Genomic DNA, 21,650 nt, shown 5'->3' with positions numbered 1-21,650 from the left:
TCTCCCAAATGGTATGTAGTTATGTTTTATCGAGTCGATACATCACTCTCCCCGATTAGGGTTTAGATTTCCTGAACAAAAGGAACGTCTAAGTGATACTTTGTATCGAGATAGGTAGTTGTTCATTAGTATCAATGGAGTAAACCCTAATATACAAGGGTTAGTTGAGTTGACCAGTTTGACTTGTTGACTTTATTTGACTTTGACTTGACCAAAATTTGACGGTTGTCACCACTTCTTGTGAGCAAAACGCTTCGGGTTGGAAACCATCATTGCATATTCTTCACTCGTCAGATCACATTCTGACATATATGACTCTTCTTCTTCTTCTGCTACATTCTTTCCCTTTGAAAGAAGGGCCAAGGATTCCATGCCAGACAAAACCTTCATTTCCTTTGTCACAACACTTTCGTGTGACTTTAGGATTCCTACTAGCTTCGCCAATGAATAGGTTTTGAACTGTTCATGAGCTTTCACATTCGAGACCACCGTCATCCATTCGAGTCTTAAACCATTTATAAAGGTGACCTTCTGTTCGATCTCTTCTTTGCCAATACCGTGCTTGATCATTTTTCTGAGAAGATGGTTGAAACGATCGAATGCCTGAATAAGTTTTTCTTCTAGCTTTTGCTTGAAGTCACCAAACTCCGAAAGTAGAAGAGTTTGGATGGAGTGTTCCAAATCCTCATCAGTTGAGTAGAGCTCCTTAAGCCTATCCCAGATCTGTTTTGATGTGATACATGAACTTACCAGACAAAAAGTATCAAATTGTAACGCGAATCTGATCATTCTCATAGCTTTGATGTTGCTGACAAGTTTGTCTTTCTCATCTTAGGGAACATCATTTATGTCGATCAAGAGCTAGTTGAGCTCTTTTTGAGTCGTGATGGTTCTATTCGTTCCTGACTGAACGAATGGACCCAAAGTGATAGCCTCCCAGATTAGATACCCATTGTCTTCTGAACCTACAACATAGTATTTAAAGTGATGCGTCCAGACTTCATATTCTCGAGTGTAAAGAATCGAGATTCTAGTGGTAGATCCGATATTGTTGCAGATATTGATAGGGTTGGATTGAGAATCATCGTGAGACACGATGGCTTGTTTTGAAGATCTGCTAAGAACCAGACTTATAAAGATTTAATTTGGGTTTTATCAAAAAATAGGAACAACATCAATGAAGAGATGACGGCTCCTATGATTTCGACAAAAGCACGAACCCTAAAGAGTTTCTTCCAATAGAAGAGATGTGTATGAATTGTACAACCTCCTACTCTGATACCAATTGATCACTCCGTAACGTCACTTGATCGAGAAAATACTAGAAGTCGGAGATATAACAAGGCCTTAGAAGAGCTCAACAAAGAACTCCTACTGTAAAGGATAATTCTTGGTAAAAGATTTAGAAGAGCTCGATAAAGACCTGCTACTGTAAAAGCTACCTTCATAATTCTACCACAAGCTTTATCAAAAATCTTCAAATTTGAAAAGTCACAAATCCAATTTCGAATGTCCATATCAAATTCTCCCCCGATTTATAATCAAAACGTGATTATAAAGCCTTCAAATGGTCATGAGAATGATCTTGAATGGATAAAAAATTTTTACTATGCTCCCTCGCGACAAAGTGATATAAACAATGAAGTTTAAAATCCGAAAGAGTAAAAAAAAAAATTGATGTTATTGCAAAAAACGACTTTCTGAACCGCCCATACTTGATGAAATCCTTAATGTTCACGAAAAAAATATATGCGTTAAAAAATCCAAAACTGTTCACCGGCTTTCAAATTTGAAAAATTTTCAAAAAATGGGCTAAAACTGTCACATTGTTGAAAGTCAGGGGACTAATTAATTCAACATCATACTCCCCTTCATTTGTAACAAATTCTGGAAGTGGACCAAAACAACCAAGTCACGCAAAGTACGGGAGCCAGAATTGTCAAAACGCTGAAGTTGCAGGGACCAATAGTTAATATTTAACATCTTCTTCCCAATTAATCAACTAGACGCAAATCAGAAAATAACCACTCGTGAACTACGAATCCAAAAAGTAAAAAAATAATAATTATACCTCCCATGAATCATTCGTTACGAGCACTGAGTTTGTTTGCGAATCAAGTCTAGTCTAATTTCCAATTGCGAGAGGAGTACGAATTTCAACCCAATTCCACCTCCGAATCCATACAAAAACCGAAATAGTTTGCTCCGAGTAAAAAATTCTAAATCAAGGCAACCCCGATTCCTTGACCTTTCGCTTCGAATCAATTGTCCATAGACCCAATGCAAATCTTCAGTTAAACCGAATCCAATCACATGTTCGTTTTCGAGCATTCGTGGGAGAAGAACAAGTGTGAGCCCGATTTCAATTCCGAAGGTTCGCAGGTAACACAAATTTGACATTTCGTTTGACCGGTAATAGCGAACAAATGCACACGCATTTCAACAGATTTGCAATCATGATTCCAAGTCCTCTCAATACGAACCCGATAATGGTCGCAGCGAATCCATTCCTAATTTTGATTTTCGTTTGACCAACAGTTCGTCCATCCCGATTGAGTTCCTGTTACGATTTCATTCATCTGTAGGAAGGTTTTTCAAACCAATTTTGACTTTTTCCTGTTTGATTATACCATTCCGACTCAGTTTTATCACAAATTGCGAATCAGCAACTGCAAAACCCAAAAGAAACAATTTGATGCGAGACACTGCGCTCCTATAGCCTCTGTTCAACTGGCTTCATAATTCCGATTGAGGAACAATTGATTCAAACAGTGATGATTCAAATACTAATTTAAGATATTGATTGAACCTATTAAAAGTGAAGGCTCGTTCCAAAAGTGTGATTAACAAACAAAATTTCCAGTCCATCGCAACAATTTCCTTCATTTAATTAACCCAATTTTGACTTTTCTTTCTTTGACCATCAAAATCGATTATTGACAAACACGAAAAACAACTTTCTCAGATCAACACAATCACAAGACAAAACCGATATTCAATAAAAGAATAAATTGACAAGTTTGAACCCAAAATCAAAAATTGATTTTGACAATAGTATCGTTTGCAGATTACGACTCATGAATGAAAGAACAAAGAATTCAAGATACGACATTTTATAGACGGTTTGACTTGTAATAGCATCAAAGAAATGATCGATATTCAAGCGTTGAAAAATAATAACATCAGTTAATCGCCGATTGTTAATTTTGACGAACTTAAAAAGATCGAACTTTGAAAAACCATACCCAGAAGAAGTGACGCAAAGGGAACCCTTGAAACATGTTGGATCCTAAAAGATGGATTATGAACACTATAGTCTCGAATAAATGGCCCAATACCAATGACAACGCATTTGAATTCAGATCCAAGCAGAAAATAGTCAAATACGAACAGAAAAACGAATTGGATTGAAATAATACCAGATGAACATAGAAAATACAATAAATCTTCATGAACAGTTGCTTGAACAAAAAGCTTAATTCCAAGACGCCAAAACTCCAAAAATCTTCAATAACTTGTGCAGAAAATCATTAAATAAAAAACCGATACTTCAAAAATCAATAGATCCTCAAAGACCCGCTCTGATACCACTTGTTAAGCATGGGCGCTACCGGTTGATCTAAAACCAATTAGTATTAGAAAGGGCCCAACCTTACCCATATAGCGCATTTGGCCCTCCACGACCAGGCATTCTATTGCGGCACTCCAAGCCATCATGCGGGGACTTGGTCAATGTCATTTCTGACCCCCAACAATCCCCCCCCCCCCCCCCTTAGAACTTGCTCCCTGGGAGAATAGAACCCTCGCCACTGGCTCTGATACCACTTGCATGGATTAAAACCCTAATTGTGATTTTTTGAACAAGATGCAGAAAATAAGAACAACACAAATATGAAGATATGTCGAATGATCACTCGATTTATTCTATTTTGAGGAACAGATTTCACTTTAAGAATAAGAATCTAACTCCACAAGAAACCTCAAAACGTGACGTCTACATTTTCCCTCACTCTTAACCCTAATAATGAATAATACATGACTATTTATAGGGAAACGACAAGTCTTGGGCTTTTAACCTACAAGTCATCTAGGGGGCTCATTGCCATCATCCATGGAGTACTTTGAAACCCTACAAGGCGCTAGACATGGAACACCGGAGGGCGGGATCATTTTGGCATAAAGCACTTCAGAAATCCAGCAACCTAAGCGGCCCTCCAAACCAGATTCCCCGTACCTTGAATGGTTAAAAAGATATTATAACAACACTTATGTAACTCATAATAATCGCCTAAATAATTATTTTAAGGTCCTAATAATGTTACTATAACTAAATAAAATCTATATTAAAAATTAGGTAGGCGTAGCTCACTTACAACGGGTTTTCTCGGAAACCGGGCTTCGCTTGGAGCAGCATTTCCGAGCCGAAAGGCTCTTTTTCTCTGGGCTTCCGGAGCCTGGGGATTCCTTTCGGTGTTAGGGGGTTTACTTAGGCTTAGGGTGGTAGTGAGAGAACGTAGAGAGAAATGTTGAGTAAATTGGCAAAGAAAGAGGATGCCCTCGCAGCCCTTTTATAGGCTGAGCCTCGCACGCATGATGGGCGTACGAAGCTCTATGCGGGGCGTATACCGAAGATAGTACCATACGTGTCTGATTCTCGGTGGTGTGCGTGGACGCTTCTGGGCCGAGGAAAGAACGAGACCGCGGGGCGTACCCCTCGCACCCAGTCTCGCATTTTCACAATCTGACTTTAAAAACTCATATATTTTGCATACGAGCTCCATTTTCGACGTTATTTATATCCATGCGTAGCCGGGACCGTACTCTACAACTTTCGTTTAGACTTCGTCGACTAATTTTGAATTTATTTTTAAAGTTATATTTTTAACAGGATTGGTTCGTTAAAAATTCGTAACTCCTTCATCCGATGTCTGTTTTCGTCTGCCTTTTTATCGTTACGCTACTATTAAAAAGATATTCGATTCTTGTTTAGGTTCTGTCGGCTAATAACCGCTCAATCTAACATTTGAACGCCGGACTGTAAACTACCGATTCGAAACTTAGAAAAATCATAACTTCCTCATACGAAGTAAGATTCGGGCATTCTTTTTATGGACGCTCTCGGTTTAACACATTCTACAACTTTTGTTTAGATGGCTAAGGCTAAAAGTCGCTCCATCGTAAATTCACTATTTACGTAGCGCAGTGTCGTGTTGGTTCTGTTGTGAAACTTCGACAGACCATAACTTCTTCATTATAGCTCGGATTTTAGCGTTCTTTATATCTCCGGAATCCTTGTCACGACCACTACCACTTCATGTATCGATATCAGGTTTATTCAAACTTCAATGTTTGACGCTTATTTTTATTATATCTTTATAAATAAATATATAAGCACATAATTCACATAATACTCATATATATCATTTTAATAACTTCAAAATAGGTTACTGTAACGACGTAAAATTTCCAATTTAATTTTTCATTTTTAATTAACAAAATGTATATCATAATCTCAAAACCATAACAACAGTGTTTTCAAACAAATCCCAAGATCTCTCTAACATAAACTCCATCGGTGTGGGTGTGTACAAGTCAAGCCTTCGCCTTCCCACGGTCCTCGCTGGTACCTGACACATCAAACACAACAACTGTAAGCATAAATTCCTAGTGAGTTCCCTAAAATACCACAAATCACAAATACGCCACTCAAGGCTAAACCCGACCCTCCGATCAAGATGTCTCAGCGGGACCCTCTAGTCCCGCAGCTCGTCGGACCCTTCGGTCCAGTCATAGCTCGTTGGGCCTTCCGGCCCGGTCAATATCATTGGACCCTCCGGCCCGGTCTATATAATCATACAGCATACAAATAACACGTACCATGAAACTTTAAGACAACACATAAACTCATACAAAGCATATGAGACCCTCTGGTCAACTCGAAATACCTACTCAAGGTAATGCATAGTGAGAAGACTTACTTCGCGTATCTCGGTAACTCGTAAGTGTCGTAACTACTAGTGCTCGATCTCCCGAGCTATCATCCTCCTACAACACAATCATATCTCTACTTAATACCACCTTGACCCTGGCTGTCTAACACTACAAAGTCAAACTAGTCAACTCAGGTCAACGGTCAACGATCAACGGTTGACCCGACTCTCCGAGTCTGGCGTGGACTCGCCGAGTCCCTACAGGAACCCGATCCCTCTGAATCTCTTCCAACTCACTAAGTCACTCACCCGACTCGGTTACTCAGTCCCTGGTTCGTAATCACTGAACAACCCGCACCAACTCGCCGAGTCTGGGAGTGGACTCGGCGAGTGCATTCCATGCACAACCTTAAACGACCTTCTAAGGTCAGATCCCCTCTAGCAACTCATAGATCCAGTCCCCTAAAGCTTATTGACCACGTAAAGTCCAAGTCTTGGTGCACATAAGGCATCAAATAGCTCATTAATGGTGTTTTAGCCTCAAATACATTGATCCCAACCCAAAACCTCCATAGATGCACATAGAGGTGCTCTGGACCTCCATGGGTCCAGATTCAGAGCCATAACTTGCCAAGGGACGATGAGGATATTAGATCTAGCCACAAATGGGTTCAAAAACCCTAAATCTATATGAACATCACAATAACAATGAAGAATTCGATATGGTACCTTAGTGGTGATGTCCTGGACCTTTGTTCTTCAAGAATCCACTCCTCTCTTGCTTCCTCTTGGCTAGATCTTCTCTTCCCTTGCTAGACAAGCACTCCACGATCAACAATGGCCCCTTTCCTCACTATAATCACTCAAATGCTCTAGGGTTTCTCTCTGGGGACTAATGAGTGCAAATGACGGCCATAAGGCCATTTAAATAGGTCTCAACCCCAAGAAATTAGGGTTTCATTAAACAACACAGACTCACCGAGTCCACCAAGGCGACTCACCGAGTCCGGGCATCAATCCGAGTGAAAAACCGCATCTCAACTCGGCGAGTCTACGCACCAACTCGCCGAGTCCTTCCTCAAAACTCAAAATAAAAAGAATAATTAATATACCTGAAATCCCGGATGTTACAATTCTCCCCCACTAGAATCCGACTTCGCCCTCGAAGTCTCATTCCTAAAATAACTCTGGATGCTTCTCCCGCATCTCCCGCTCCAGTTCCCAAGTCAACTCGGATCCCTTCCGATGCTGCCACTGAACCTGTACCAGAGGCACTTCCTTGTTTCTCAGAACCTTGATCTTCCGATCCACAATCGCAACTGGTCTCTCCGTGTAGTTCAGGCTCGCATCCACCTGAATGTCCTCTAACAGTACCACTGCCGACTCGTCGGCAATGCATTTCCTCAACTGCGAGACATGAAAGGTATCATGGATCTGCCCCAACTCAGCAGGTAGATCCAACCAGTAGGCTACCCTGCCTACCCTAGCAATTACCCTGAAGGGTCCAATATACCGGGGTCCCAACTTGCCCCTCTTCCTGAATCGTATCACTCCTTTCCAAGGAGAGACCTTTAGGAGAACAAGGTCACCAACCTGAAACTCGATCTCTGACCGACGCCTGTCCGCATAACTCTTCTGGTGACTCTGCGCGGTCAACAACCTCTACCTAACCTACTGAATATGCTCGGTCGTCTGGAGTACAATCTCTGTGCTACCCATCGCCCGCTGCCCCACCTCTCCCCAGCAGATGGGGGTGCGACACCTCCGCCCATACAACAGCTCAAAGAGTGGCATACCAATGCTCGAATGATGGCTGTTGTAGTACGAAAACTCCGCTAAAGGTAGATAGGTATCCCAAATCCCTCCAAAATCCAAAACACAAGCTCGGAGCATATCTTCAAGCATCTGAATCGTCCGCTCGCTCTGTCCGTCCGTCTGCGGGTGGTATGCGGTACTGAAATGCAGTCTCGTACCCAACTCCTCATGAAACTTCTTCCAAAACCTGGAAGTAAAACGCACATCCCGATCTGAAACAATCGACATCGGAACCCCATGCCGTGATACCACCTCTCTCACATATAATTCTGCCAACTTCTCCGCAGAAAAGCTCTCGCTGATGGCTAGAAAATGAGCGCTCTTCGTCAGTCTATCCACGATCACCCAAATCGCATCAACTCCCCTTGCAGTCCGCGGTGATTTGGTGATAAAGTCCATGCTAATCTGTTCCCACTTCCATTCGGGAATCTCCAGCAGCTGCAATTTTCCGTGCGGATGCTAGTGCTCGGGCTTAACCTGACGACAAGTCAGGCACCTCTCGATGAACCATGCAACATCCCTCTTCATACATGGCCACCAATACTCTTTCCTTAGGTCCAAATACATCTTAGTGGCCCCAGGATGAATCGAAAATTTCGATCGATGCACTTCCTCCATCAAGATAGTACGCGCACCACCCACAAACGGTACCCAAATCCGCCCCTAAAAAGTCATAAGTCCCCTACCATCCGTAACGAATTCCGATACCTGACCGACCACCCGCTCCCTTTTCTAATTTTCTGATCTCGGAGCCTCAGCCTGAGCCCCTCGGATGGTATCCAAAATCGGGGTCATCACCGTCAACCTCAAACAAATATCTCGCATCGGGGCACCCTCTACCCTACGACTCAGGGCGTCGGCTACCACATTAGCCTTGCCCGGGTGGTATAGGATCTCGCAATCATAACCCTTTACCACATCCAACCATCTCCTCTGACGCATATTCAGATTTGGCTGATCCATCAAGTACTTCAAGCTCTTGTGGTCTGTGTATATCGTACACCGAACCCCATACAGATAGGGACGCCAGATCTTGAGGGCGAAAACCACAACCCCCAATTCCAGGTTATGGGTGGGATATCTTGTCTCATGAGGCATTAACTGCCTCGACGCATACGTGATCACATGCCCTCTCTACATCAACACCGCTCCCAACCCCGATATCGATGCATCACAATACACCACGAAATCCTCCATCCCTTCCGGTAATGCAAGCACGGGAGCTTCGCACAATCTCTGGCGAAGGGTCTCAAATGAGGTCTGCTGCTCTGGACCCCATGAGAAAGTAACACCCTTCCGGGTTAACTTGGTAAATGGCACAACAATTTTGGAGAAGTTCCTGATAAATCTCTGATAGTAGCCTGTCAGCCCTAAGAAGCTTCGGATCTTCGTAGGTGACCTCGGCACCTCCCAACTCATCACAGCCTCGATCTTGGCCGGGTCAACCAATATCCCATTCTGGTTAACGAGATGCCCTAAGAACTAGACCTCCCGTACCCAAAAATCACACTTGGAGAATTTAGCGAATAGCCTCTCCGATCTCAGAACTCCGAGGAGCTCTCTCAAATGCTCCTCGTGCTGCTCTCTGGTCCTCAAATACACCAGGATGTCATCAATGAATACAATTACCGATCGATCCAACATCGGCCTACACACCTTGTTCATAAGATCCATGAATGTTGCGGGTGCATTGGTGAGCCCGAATGGCATCACCACGAACTTGTAATGCCCGTAACAAGTCCTAAACACCATTTTCTGGATATCCTCATCCCAAACTCTCATCTGGTGATATCCCGACCTCAGATCTATCTTGGAGAACCAAGACACCCCCTGCAACTGATCAAATAGATCATCGATCCTTGGTAGTGGATAATGGTTCTTGACCGTCAACTTGTTCAGCTCCCGGTAATCAATGCACATTCGGTGTGAACCATCATTTTTCTTGACAAAAAGGATCGGCGCTCCCCAGGGAGAGCTACTGGGATGGATGAACCATTTCCCCAACAGCTCCTGCAGCTGTAAGGATAACTCCTGCATCTCTGGCGGCGCTAGGCGATATGGCGCCTTAGCGATAGGCGCGACCCCGGGAATCAAATCGATACGAACCTCCAGTTGCCTCTCGGGAGGTACGCCCGACAACTCCTCGGGGAACACATCCCGGAACTCACGCATTATCGGCACATCATCCACTGAACTTTGCCTCTCAACAGCCTCTCGTACATCCATCACATAGGCCACGAATCCCTTGCAGCCCTATTGCAAGCTCAGCCTCGCTCTGGCATCCGAACAGAATACCGAACCACCACGAGCCCCCTCTCCATAAACCGTCAGCACTCCCCCACTAGGATCTCGGATCATCACCAACTGACGCTCGCAATCTATGACAGCCCCAAAACGGCTCAACCAATCCATGCCCACTATAACACAAACATCCCTCATGGTAATCAGTATCAAGTTAATCGAAAACTCCACTCCAAAGATCTGCAGTACGCATCCACGTATCACCTCGGTAGCACACACCTCACGCTCATCCGCTATGGAAACCTACAGAGGTCGACTCAACGCCTCCCTCGGAATACTAATGTGCTGACTAAAAGTCACAGATACGAACGACCGACTCGCACCCGAGTCAAACAACACTATTGCAGGTACAGAATTCACAAGAAAAGTACCTACGCATAACATATAATCATCACAAGATAAACTCATCATAAATAAATAAAGAATATGTACCTACCATGACGTTAGGTGCTATGCGGACCTCTTCCGCTATCAACTGAAAGGCTCCCCCCTAGCCTTCGGTGCTTCGGCCTTTTCCGGCCGGGTCTCAGCAACTCAAACTACAGGTACGGATCCTTGCACTGTCCTCTGAAGCTGGGGGCACTCGGCCTTCCAATGGCCGGTTTGGTTGCAGTGGAAGCAAACAGAGAACCCCTTAGGACAATCCCTCGCGAAATGTCCTTCCTTCCCACACTTGTAGCATACCCCAGACTTGCATGACCCATCATGGCTCTTGCCGCACTTCCCACAAGTACGGCCCCTCGAACTACTCATCCTCGAATTAGCGGGCTTTTCCCGCTTGGCGGCCAGCTGCGACTATGCCGGTCTCAAGCTCAATCTCCCTCTTCTGGGCATTTTCCTGGAGCTCAGCAAATGTCCGGTAAGTCGAGTTCGCCATGAACTCACGAATGTCCCTCCTCAGTATACTAAGATATCGGCTCATGCGAGCCTGCTCAGTGGACACCTGTTCCGGGCAAAACAATGCCCGCTCATGAAACATCCTTGTAATCACTGTCGCTGACTCAGTCCCCTGCTTGAGGGTCATAAACTCCTGGGCTAAACGTTTCCTCTCCACCTGGGGAACATACTCATCATGAAACATCACAGTAAACCTCTCCCAAGTCACTGCAGTCAACTCAGCTATCGAATAGATCGCGGTCACAAACTTCCACCAGTCCTTCACCCCCAAGCGAAGCTGGTTGAGGGCAAACCGCACCCTCAAGTGCTTCGGACACGAGCACGTATAGAAACACCCTTTTATGTCTGAGATCCACCTCATGGTGGCGATCGGATCCTGTGTACCATCGAACTCTGGTGGTTACATGTTGCTAAACTCTCGGTACAGCAACGAATCACCACCCTGGGGTCTCGCAGCAGCAACAGCTGCTGTGGCTGCAGCAACAGCAGCATCAGTCCAAGCAGCGTAACGCTCATCAAATGTATCGATCAATGTGGTCTTAATTGACCCAAACATCTCCAGAATCTCAGCTCTGATGGCAGCAGCCACCTCCTCATGGATGATCTGACGGATCTCCTCATCACTCATCCCACTGCCCTCGATGGTATGGCATGTCCTGATCATGATCAATCTCTGAAATACAACATAAGAACTATTAGGTATACTTTCGAGCATACTCACACTTGACAAATTAATCACCCTTAACTTCTGGTACCCCAAGGATTCTTACTTGGACTGCACACCAATCTGGTGTCTTCAATAGTACGGGTTCAATACTATCATCCACACCGAATCAATATACAACTCAAGTCCTCCTCCTAGGATGCCAAGTCATAAATACTCTACTCTTGCTATGCATTGGCTACCCTCAGTAGACCTCTCATGAGCTCCTCACTGCTACCTACTTACTCTCAAAGTATCTCATAGTAGCAGCAATCTCCTAGGCTAAAGCATCACAAATCAGGCCACTCTAGTCCTAATAAGAATACCTAGCCTCTCTAGCATGCACAACATAATATCTCATAACTCATAACATATAATGTAAGGGTATTTTGGGGATTCACCGTTCGGGCGCAGGCTGACTGTACACACCTTCCACTCTGCTTGGTTCCAAAACCTCTTTTTCTTTTTAGAAAATTTTAGTTTTGTTTGAAAATTTCTCAAATCCTCAGTTTGAGTTCAAATACGCCCGAAGGTGCATCCGAATCCCTCAAACCAAGGCTCTGATACCAACTTGTAACAACGTAAAATTTCCAATTTAATTTTTCATTTTTAATTCACAAAATGTATATTATAATCTCAAAACCATAACAACAGTGTTTTCAAACAAATCCCAAGATCTCTCTAACATAAACTCCATCGGTGTGGGTGTGTACAAGTCAAGCCTTCGCTTTCCCATGGTCCTCGTTGGTACCTGAGACATCAAACACAACAACTGTAAGCATAAATGCTTAGTGAGTTCCCCAAAATACCACATATCACAAATACGCCACTCAAAGCTAAACCCAACCCTCCGGTCAAGATGTCTCAGCGGGACCCTCCAGTCCCGCAGCTTGTCGGACCCTCCGGTCCAGTCATAGCTCGTTGGGCCCTCTGGCCCGGTCAATATCGTTGGACCCTCCGGCCCGGTCTATATAATCATACAGCATACAAATAACACGTATCATGAAACTTTAAGACAACACATAACCTCATACAAAGCACATGAGACCCTCTGGTCAACTTGAAATACCTACTCAAGGTAATGTATAGTGAGAAGACTCACCTCGCGTATCTCGTTAACTCGTAAGTCTCGTAACTACTAGTGCTCGATCTCCTGAGTTATCGTCCTCCTACAACACAACCATATCTCTACTTAATACCACCTTGACCCTGGCTGTCTAACACTACAACGTCAAACTAGTGAACTCACGTCAGCGGTCAACGGTCAACGGTTGACCCGACTCTCCGAGTCTGGCGTGGACTCGCCGAGTCCCTCCGGGAACCCGATCCCTCTGAATCTCTTCCAACTCACTGAGTCACTCACCCGACTCGGTTACTCAGTCCCTGGTTCGTAATCACTGAACAACCCGCACCAACTCGCCGATTCTGGGAGTGGACTCGGTGAGTGCATTCCATGCACAACCTCAAACGACCTTCTAAGGTCAGATCCCCTCTAGCAACTCATAGATCCAGTCCCCTAAAGCTTATTGACCACGTAAAGTCCAAGTCTTGGTGCACATAAGGCATCAAATAGCTCATTAATGGTGTTTTAGCCTCAAATACATCGATCCCAACCCAAAACCTCCATAGATGCACATAAAGCTTGGGGAAGGAGGTGCTTTGTACCTCTATGGGTCCAGATTCAGAGCCATAACTGGCCAAGGGACCATGAGTATACTAGATCTAGTAATAAATGGGTTCAAAAACCCTAAATCTATATGAACATCACAATAACAAAGAAGAATTCGATATGGTACCTTAGTGGTGATGTCCTTGACCTTAGTTCTTCAAGAATCCACTCCTCTCTTGCTTCCTCTTGGCTAGATCTTCTTTTCCCTTGCTAGACAAGCACTCCAAGATCAACAATGGCTCGTTTCCTTACTAGAATCATTCAAATGCTCTGGGGTTTCTCTCTGGGGACTAATGAGTGTAAATGAAGGCCATAAGGCCCTTTAAATAGGTCTCAAACCCAAGAAATTAGGGTTTCATTAAACAGCGCAGACTCGTCGAGTCCACCAAGGTGACTCGCCGAGTCCGGGCATCAATCCGGGTGAAAAATCGCGTCTCAACTCGGCGAGTCTATGCACCAACTCACCGAGTCCTTCCTCAAAACTCAAAATAAAAAGAATAATTAATATACCTGAAATCCCGGATGTTACAGTTACAATGGTTGACATAGACTATTACATCATCTACTAATGCTTAGCCCCAAAACACGAGCGTTACAATTCTCTCCCCCTTAGGATGATTCCGTCCCGGAATCATGCATCAATAAACAGATGTGGGTAGCGACTCATCATGTCACTCTCTATTTCCTAATTAATATTCTGCCCATCTTGTGGGTAGCGACTCATCATGTCACTCTCTATTTCCAACAGACTAGCACTAAGTTGACCATCTTGTGTCATAACGTTTTAGTCTTACGGTCAACGATTGCCTCCGGCTCTTCCATTAGTTGACCATCTTGTTATTTTCCCTGATATTCTCCTACTTTCTTTAAAATCAAATCCTGTATTTTGATAATGATAGTGTTTAAGGGAAAACTACTTTTTACAACATAACTCAGTCCAATCTTGGTAGAAGACTGCTTTTAATTAGAAAATATAGGATTTTCTGGAAATGACTCTAATACACTATAGAATCTGAAACTACTACTTTTATAAAGTTATTTTGAACTTAAACAAATGACACTAAATACTTATAAACTCACTAGCATTTGTAAAAATGTTGATACTCGCTTTCAAATAACTTGTATTCTCAGGTTAGCAATAGACAGGTACATCCCCGAAGCTTTTGATGAAGACAGTTTAGTATCAAGCTGCACCCATATTATAACTTGTATTACTTTGATGTTTCTATGTAATGTAAACCATGTAAAAGTATTACTATTAATGCAATGGTTGTTGTACTTGATTTAGTATACTACATAAGTTGTGATACTTGACATGACGTCACCCACCCTAGAACGTTTCCACCGTTCCGGTTTTGGGGTGTGACAGAACTTCAGATAGTTGCGCCATTTCATTGGGATCAAAAAGATCATCATAGTTGACTTCAACTAGATTCAGAGGACCGAAAGAGGCTGGAATGTCACTTTCCATGATTGCGGTGGTTTCTGTGGATGAAGGGGCGTTGCGGATGTGAGAATCATCAAATTTCACATCAATGCTTTCAATGATCATCCTTGTACGTCTGATGAGCACTCGATATCCAACCTTGTTAGTGGAATAACCAAGGAAGATACCTTCGTCAGATTTTGGTGCAAACTTATTGAGTTGGTCTCTATTGTTGATTACGAAGCATCTGCACCCGAAAATGTGAAAGAAGCGTACATTCGGTTTGCAGTTGTTCAACCCTTCATAGGGTGTTTTATTGAGATGCTTGCACACTATGCTTCGATTTTGGACAAAGCAGGCGGTTGCAACAGCTTCAGCCTAGAAGTATAAAGGAAGTTGGGCGAACTTAAGCATGGACTTGGCTGCTTCAACGAGTGTGTGGTTCCAACTTTCTACTACACCATTTTGTTACGGTGTATAAGGTGCTGAGAAGTTGTGAGAAATGCATTTGGACACCAGGAAACTGTTGAGAAGATGATTAGTGAATTCAGTTCCATTATCACTGCGGATGCGTCTGACTGGAAGCTTAATCTGAAGTTCGATTTCCTTGATGAAGTTGATGAAAATCTGCGGTGTCTCTGATTTCAGTCTGACGAAGAAAACCCATGTGAAGCGTGTAAAGTCATCAACCATAACCAGTATATATTTTTTGTAGTGGAGACTGGCTACGGTTGAGGGACCGTAGAGATCAATGTGTAATAACTCCAATGGTTCAGAAATAGAAGAATCTATTATCAGAGGGTGACTTGCTTTTGATTGTTTGCCGCTTTCATAAGCTAGACAGAGAGTATCATTGTTGAATTTGAGAACAGGGAGGCCGCGGACGAGTTCTCCAGAGACTAGATTGTTTATGTACCGGAAGTTGAGATAAGCTAGCTTGTGGTGCCATAGCCAACTAACTTCAGATACAGCTTTGGAGAGGAAACATAATTGCGGTCTACCAATGATGAGAGTGATATCTAGAGGATACATGGTGCCTTCGGATCGAGATTTGATCAGACATGATCTCCTATCACTTTTCATCACATAACAGAACTGATGATCAAATTCAACACGATATCCTGCTTTACATAGTTGGCCAACACTAATGAGATTGTGTTTAAGGCCTTCTACATAAGCAACCTTCTGAATGGAAAAGTGATGGGCTTTGAGCATTCTAACACTTCCTAAGTGTACATGCAACCCTAATAACCTTGGATCTATGTTTGTCTAATTATCATGCAAAGTTGAATTCCAAGGTTATATTCCTATCTAGCATACATGGGGAACAATTTTAACTTGAATAATAGATAGAATAACTTACCTTGTTGTTATTTGTGTTCCTTGAAACCTTGTGAGCCTAGCACCCCAAGTGTGATGCCTCAAATGCTTCACACAACACCAAATGCTCTTGGAAGAACTTATGAGAGAACACACACTTCTTAAAAATTGGCCAAGCCCTCTTGTTTCTTAGTGTAGCCGATTTTAGGTGGAGAACATGTTTCTTATATAGTGTTGACACATCTAGGGTTAAACCCTAATGTGTCATGACTCTTCATTTCCATGACCCATGGGTTTGTAACTCCCATGGAGCATCCATGGAGCATCCTATGGGTGGAACCCAACTTGATAATCCATGGAGCCTCTTAGCCCACTATACAAGATATGGATGATTTACATAATCAACCCATATATTTAATTAGTTATCTTTTGATCACATAATTAATTCTAAATTAATTCTTGATCAAACTAATCAAATAATATTATTAATATATTAGAACTTCTAATATATTAATAATCTCCAAGTGTTAATTCTCTCATTTAGTCTATCCAATTGCATGGTGCCATGCAACCCAAATGGACCATGCCGGGTCGGGTCAAGTACATACCAGAAATAGTTATGGACTTAGACACCTTATCCAACAAAAAGTTCCACGTTGTGAGAACACCGTAACCTCGGATGACACCGTTTTCATTGTTGCCAAATGTGACATTTCCACCATTGCATATAGGCCTGAAATCCCGAAGGTACTCTAACCTTTCGGTCATGTGCAAGGAGCAGGCACTGTCAATTAACCATTCTTCTTCTTGTTCCTCCTTGCACAAAGCGTGAGAATTACACGGTTAGTTTAGGCATCCAAACAAGTTTGGAGCCAGGGACAATTGACGTATTTTTAAATGATGCAAAGTCTTAGGTTGCATGGACAGGTCTTTTGTCAACTTTTAGATCGAGTCCTGGGTGTTTGTTCAGATATGGATTGTTGCGAGTTTTTTGAAAAGTACAAGGTTTCTGACTTTGATTTGACTTGACATGGGATAAAACCTTTTGACAACTACACTGACATTTACAAAAGGAGTTATTGTCATTAAACCTGACACTTTGCTTTGTCAGCGGTTTATAGAAAGAATTGAGCTTGGTACCGGTCCGAGGTGGGTGACTTCTGACATGCATGCTTTTTGGTTATTGAAAAGTTTGTTTTGAACAAGGTTTATCACGTGTAAATCTTTGAGTCCTTTTTTGAGGATTTGGTAAGGTACCCTTCCATTTGTTGAAAGTTTGACGTGATTTTAAAAGTGTTGGAGTGGGTAAGATTCCTTTCCATTTAGAGTCATTTGATGAATAGACTTGAAAATGTAGTTTCTAAAGGACTTGACACCTTTTTGAGTGGTGTCAGAAGTATTAGGAGTGACTTTTGAGGCTGGACTTTCCTTTTTGCTTGAATTCATGAAAGAAGAGTTTTTTGAAGTGTTGATTGAGAAAACACAATTTTCTGGACTCTTGGATTTTGAAATTCTGACATGCTTCTTATTGTTTGAAAAACTTTGTTGTTTTATGCTTCGAGATCTAATTTCTTCTTTGAAATCCCTTTTTTCCAAAGATTTTGGTGAACCGCAGTCATTGTTATTCAACTGCGGTCTCTTGGGGTTTTTTGATAGATTTTGAAAACGTTGGCTTGAATCATCGGAACTTGATGATTCAGGGATTTGAAAGCATTAACCTACTTCAAAATTTTCGATAGGTAACTCATGAAAAATAAGCTGAAGAGTTGTGGTTCCTTGAACTGATGGTTTTGGAAAGGATGATTTGACTACCAAAAAATAGGTTTTAGATGAAACTGCAGTGGGACACTTCAAGGACTTTTCACTACAGTGTGGAACACTGTGGTCTGAGGACAAGTATGGAAAGTCCTTTGAGACTATGGGGCCTTCAACAACAATTTCTTCATCAACTACGGATGAAGTTTGAGGATTTGAATGAGTGGTTCCACAGATGGGAGTTTGATCACATGTGTAACCAGAATCCTCGGACACAATTTCCTCAATGACACAATTATTGCTCAAATTGTGTAATCTACCGAAGTAAGTTTTGATATCTGTGGGAAAGGTCTTGTCATTGACAGGGAAATGAAATTCTCTATCAGGAGTGATATACACTTTGTCTTTGTTGAACCGGGATGAGGAATCCATTGCGGTAGGATACCCATTTAACCAACCCCAATTATATGTATTGTCCATCGTACCATTGTTTACCAAATTTTCGATAACCTCGCTTTCATTAAACAGTTTTTCAATTAAAAGATTAAAGCGTACAATTTCTTTCTGATCCAAATCTATCAGATTCAAAGCTATTTCTAATTGGGTTTCGCTTAACATTCTAGAATCATTTTCTAACTCTAGATCCCTCTCTAACATAGCCATCTTAAGTCTTTTGTTGTCCAATAGTCCTCTTACGTGGAACATCTCTTGGGACGCAATGTTCTTCTCATCTAAGGCTTTGTTATAGTCTGTAAGGACGGTAACACAAATGTCATTAAGATCGTCTATGTTGGGTTGACAATCATGCATACTGTAATTTAAAATTCGGATCATGAGTTTTACCTGTTCGATGATGCTTAGGGTCCCATCTTTGGCCATGTAACAAAAGTTCTTATTCAGCATTGTTGACCCATCATCATCCGTAATGGCCAGCATGCATATTTTCCCTTTTTCTTTAACACTGCTGATGGTCTCTTCTTCATCTCCGGATGACCAAAGTTGGTGGTCTCTTTTGACATGGGCCACATACGCCCTTGATTTTTCTTTCTCTTCGAGCTCTTGAGCCATTCTGAGATAGAATGCTCTGTCTTTGACTATATTGGCCTTATAATCTTTTGCGAAGTGATTTTCTTTGTTGCATTTGTGACAGATAACAACATCAGTCTTGTCATCTGATTGAGTACCGGAGTCAGTGATCTAAGGAGACTGTGGTACCTCCTTTGATTGATTGGTCTGAGATTGTGGTGGTGAATGAGAGCTTTTGGGATATTTGGGATGGTTGTTTTGAGAACCGATGTTACGGTTGAATGGAGGTTTGTTGAACTGTTGATTCTTTCGGAAGGAAGGAGTTGGCATACGATTGAACATATGGCTAACCAGAGCAATAGCCTTCTGAAATTCTTCTTCATCATCATACTCAGAATCTGCTTTGTATGATTGCAGTTGAGTGTCATACGATGAAGAGTAAGGTGACTGCGGTGGAGCTTGTTCTACAAGATCTAGTGGTCCTCCAAATTCAGCACAGTCTTTGAGTACGGTGGATTCTTGTGCTTGTAGCTCTCCATAGAGCTTGTAGAGTGACAAAGATTGAATCTTCCTGTCGCCTTGAACTATCATCTTGGCAGTCGTCCAATGTCTTCCTAAACCATTAAGAAACTATAGGTTGGTTTCATGGTTACTGTAGACGGTGACCGCATTGGCTAACTTAGTGACTATCAGGTTGAATCTCTTAAAAGAGTCTTCCAAACTTTCACCAGTATGAGATTTAAATTTATTGAAGTCATTGAGTGCGGTTGTGAGCTTCTTGTCTTGTGCTTGTTCTGAGCCTTCGTACAGATTTTTGAGAACATCCCAGATCTCTTTTGCTGATTTGCAGTTTATGATAATATCGAAGTTGTTAGGAGCAACTCCGCAGGAAATTTCATAAAAGGCAACAACATCATTTTCCATTTTATCGAGATCATCTTTGCTGGGACGGATCATGGCTGGTTGACCTCCTCCTAGCCTGGTCACTGTGCCGTCAGTTTGGACTGGTGTAAGAACTGGAACATATGGTCCTTCTTCTACGGATCGCCATACATCTCTTCCCAGTCTTCTCAAGTACTTCTCCATTCTTTGTGACCAGTGATGATATTCATTTGCTACCAGTATTGGGGCTCGATTAGAACCACCAACACTATTGGAAAGATTCAGAGATAACGATTGTGTCATTTGAATTTTTTTTTAAATGAGCTTTAGTAGTATAGAAAGCCTTTTGAACAAACAGAGTTCCGATCTCCAAAAAGCAACCACTTAGGCTCTGATACCAATTGTTGAGAGAAAAACTTGGAAACACACTTGAACAAAAGTTAGAACAAGTATATAGCGAAATAGTTAATCTCAAGGATCTAAAAGCTCAACAATAATATAGTTATATAGTTAGAGAGTTAGTTGCGGAAAGTAAAGAAATATAAATGACAACAATTGTTATATCAAGAATACACTTAAGTAGATTCGTAACAAGGAGTGCATTCACTCTGAGTTAATAAGGTAGATCAAGCTTAGTGATTAAGTCTTAACGACTTGCTCTGAAGAGAGGTTATAATCAGATATGTCTCAGTGATAGTTGAGAGTGAAAAGAGTATAGAGAAATGAAGAAGATAACTTGGAGAAATATATTCAGAATATCTCACTAGTTATCAGTGATAAGGAGTGATGAAAGGTAAGAGTTGTTTTTACACTGAGGAAAAAGTCTCTATTTATAAAGACGCTGAACTGCATTAGATTACAACTCTATAAGCAGACATGCAAGGCATACTGGATAATAGAGTGTATTACACAAAAGACAAGTGAACTAATCTAGTTAAGCTGACTGTGGTAGCAAAAGATGATTTCGGTTGTAGATGAGGAACAGACTCCGGGTGCTGAAACGACTGCGGTTGCTGATCCGTTGCGGTAGGGATGGTTGCGGTAGAAAAGTTCAATAGGGTCACTTTCATGATTCAACATGAATACTACGGGTGTGTTGGTCAGTCCGAAGGGCATCACTACGAACTCGTAGTGTCCGTAACGAGTTCGGAAAGCTGTTTTCGGGACATCCTCCTCAAGCACTCGTAATTGATGATACCCGGACCTTAGATCAATCTTGAAGAAGTAACTCGCCCCTTGCAGTTGGTCAAATAAATCGTCTATACGGGGAAGAGGGTAATGATTCTTGACCGTGAGTTTGTTGAGCTCCCTATAATCGATGCACATACGGAACGATCCGTCCTTCTTCTTTACGAACAAGATCGGTGCTCCCCAGGGTGAGAAGCTCGGTCTTATAAAGCCCTTGTTGAGCAGCTCCTTGAGTTGACTGGACAGTTCTTGCATCTCAGCAGGTGCTAGACGATAGGGAGATTTGGCTACAGGGTATGCCCCTGGAATTAGATCGTTTCTGAACTCAACCTGACATTTGGGAGGTAAACCTGGTAGCTCCTCTGGAAATACGTCGGGGAAGTCGCATACGACGGGGAAGTCTTTTAGATCTTTCGTTTTCTGTCTTGTGTCGACAACGTGTGCAAGGAATGCATGATATTCCTTGCGCAAGTACTTCTGGGTTTGAATACTCAAGATGATGTGAAGGCTCGTACTGGGTTTGTCCCCGAAGATTAACAGGGTTTCGTTATTCGGTAGGTTTAGACGGATTGCTGTGTCGAAACACAGGATATCAGCACGATGGAGACTCAACCAGTCCATGCCCACAATGACATCGAAGCTCTTGATCGATACTGGTATGAGGTCGATTAGGAACGAATGATCATTTAGCGTGAGGGTACAACCTAGGTAGATCTCTTTAGAAGTCTCTGTCTTTCC

The 21,650-nt window shown here is 42.4% G+C and overlaps 1 protein-coding gene across 1 annotated transcript; it reads right to left on the bottom strand.

Moving 5' to 3' along the window:
- Positions 1 to 19,472: 19,472 nt before the first annotated feature.
- Positions 19,473 to 20,027, bottom strand: LOC145010212 (uncharacterized). Its single transcript, XM_078968780.1, has one exon. The coding sequence runs from the start codon at positions 20,025 to 20,027 to the stop codon at positions 19,473 to 19,475; it is 555 nt and encodes a 184-aa protein (XP_078824906.1).
- Positions 20,028 to 21,650: the final 1,623 nt, after the last annotated feature.

The sequence above is a fragment of the Lactuca saligna genome, chromosome 8 (assembly GCF_052625555.1).
Source record: "Lactuca saligna cultivar CGN05327 chromosome 8, ASM5262555v1, whole genome shotgun sequence".
Classification (NCBI taxonomy): domain Eukaryota; kingdom Viridiplantae; phylum Streptophyta; class Magnoliopsida; order Asterales; family Asteraceae; genus Lactuca; species Lactuca saligna.
Note: the sequence above shows the minus strand (reverse complement) of the source record. Positions and strands in the feature narration are given on the sequence as shown.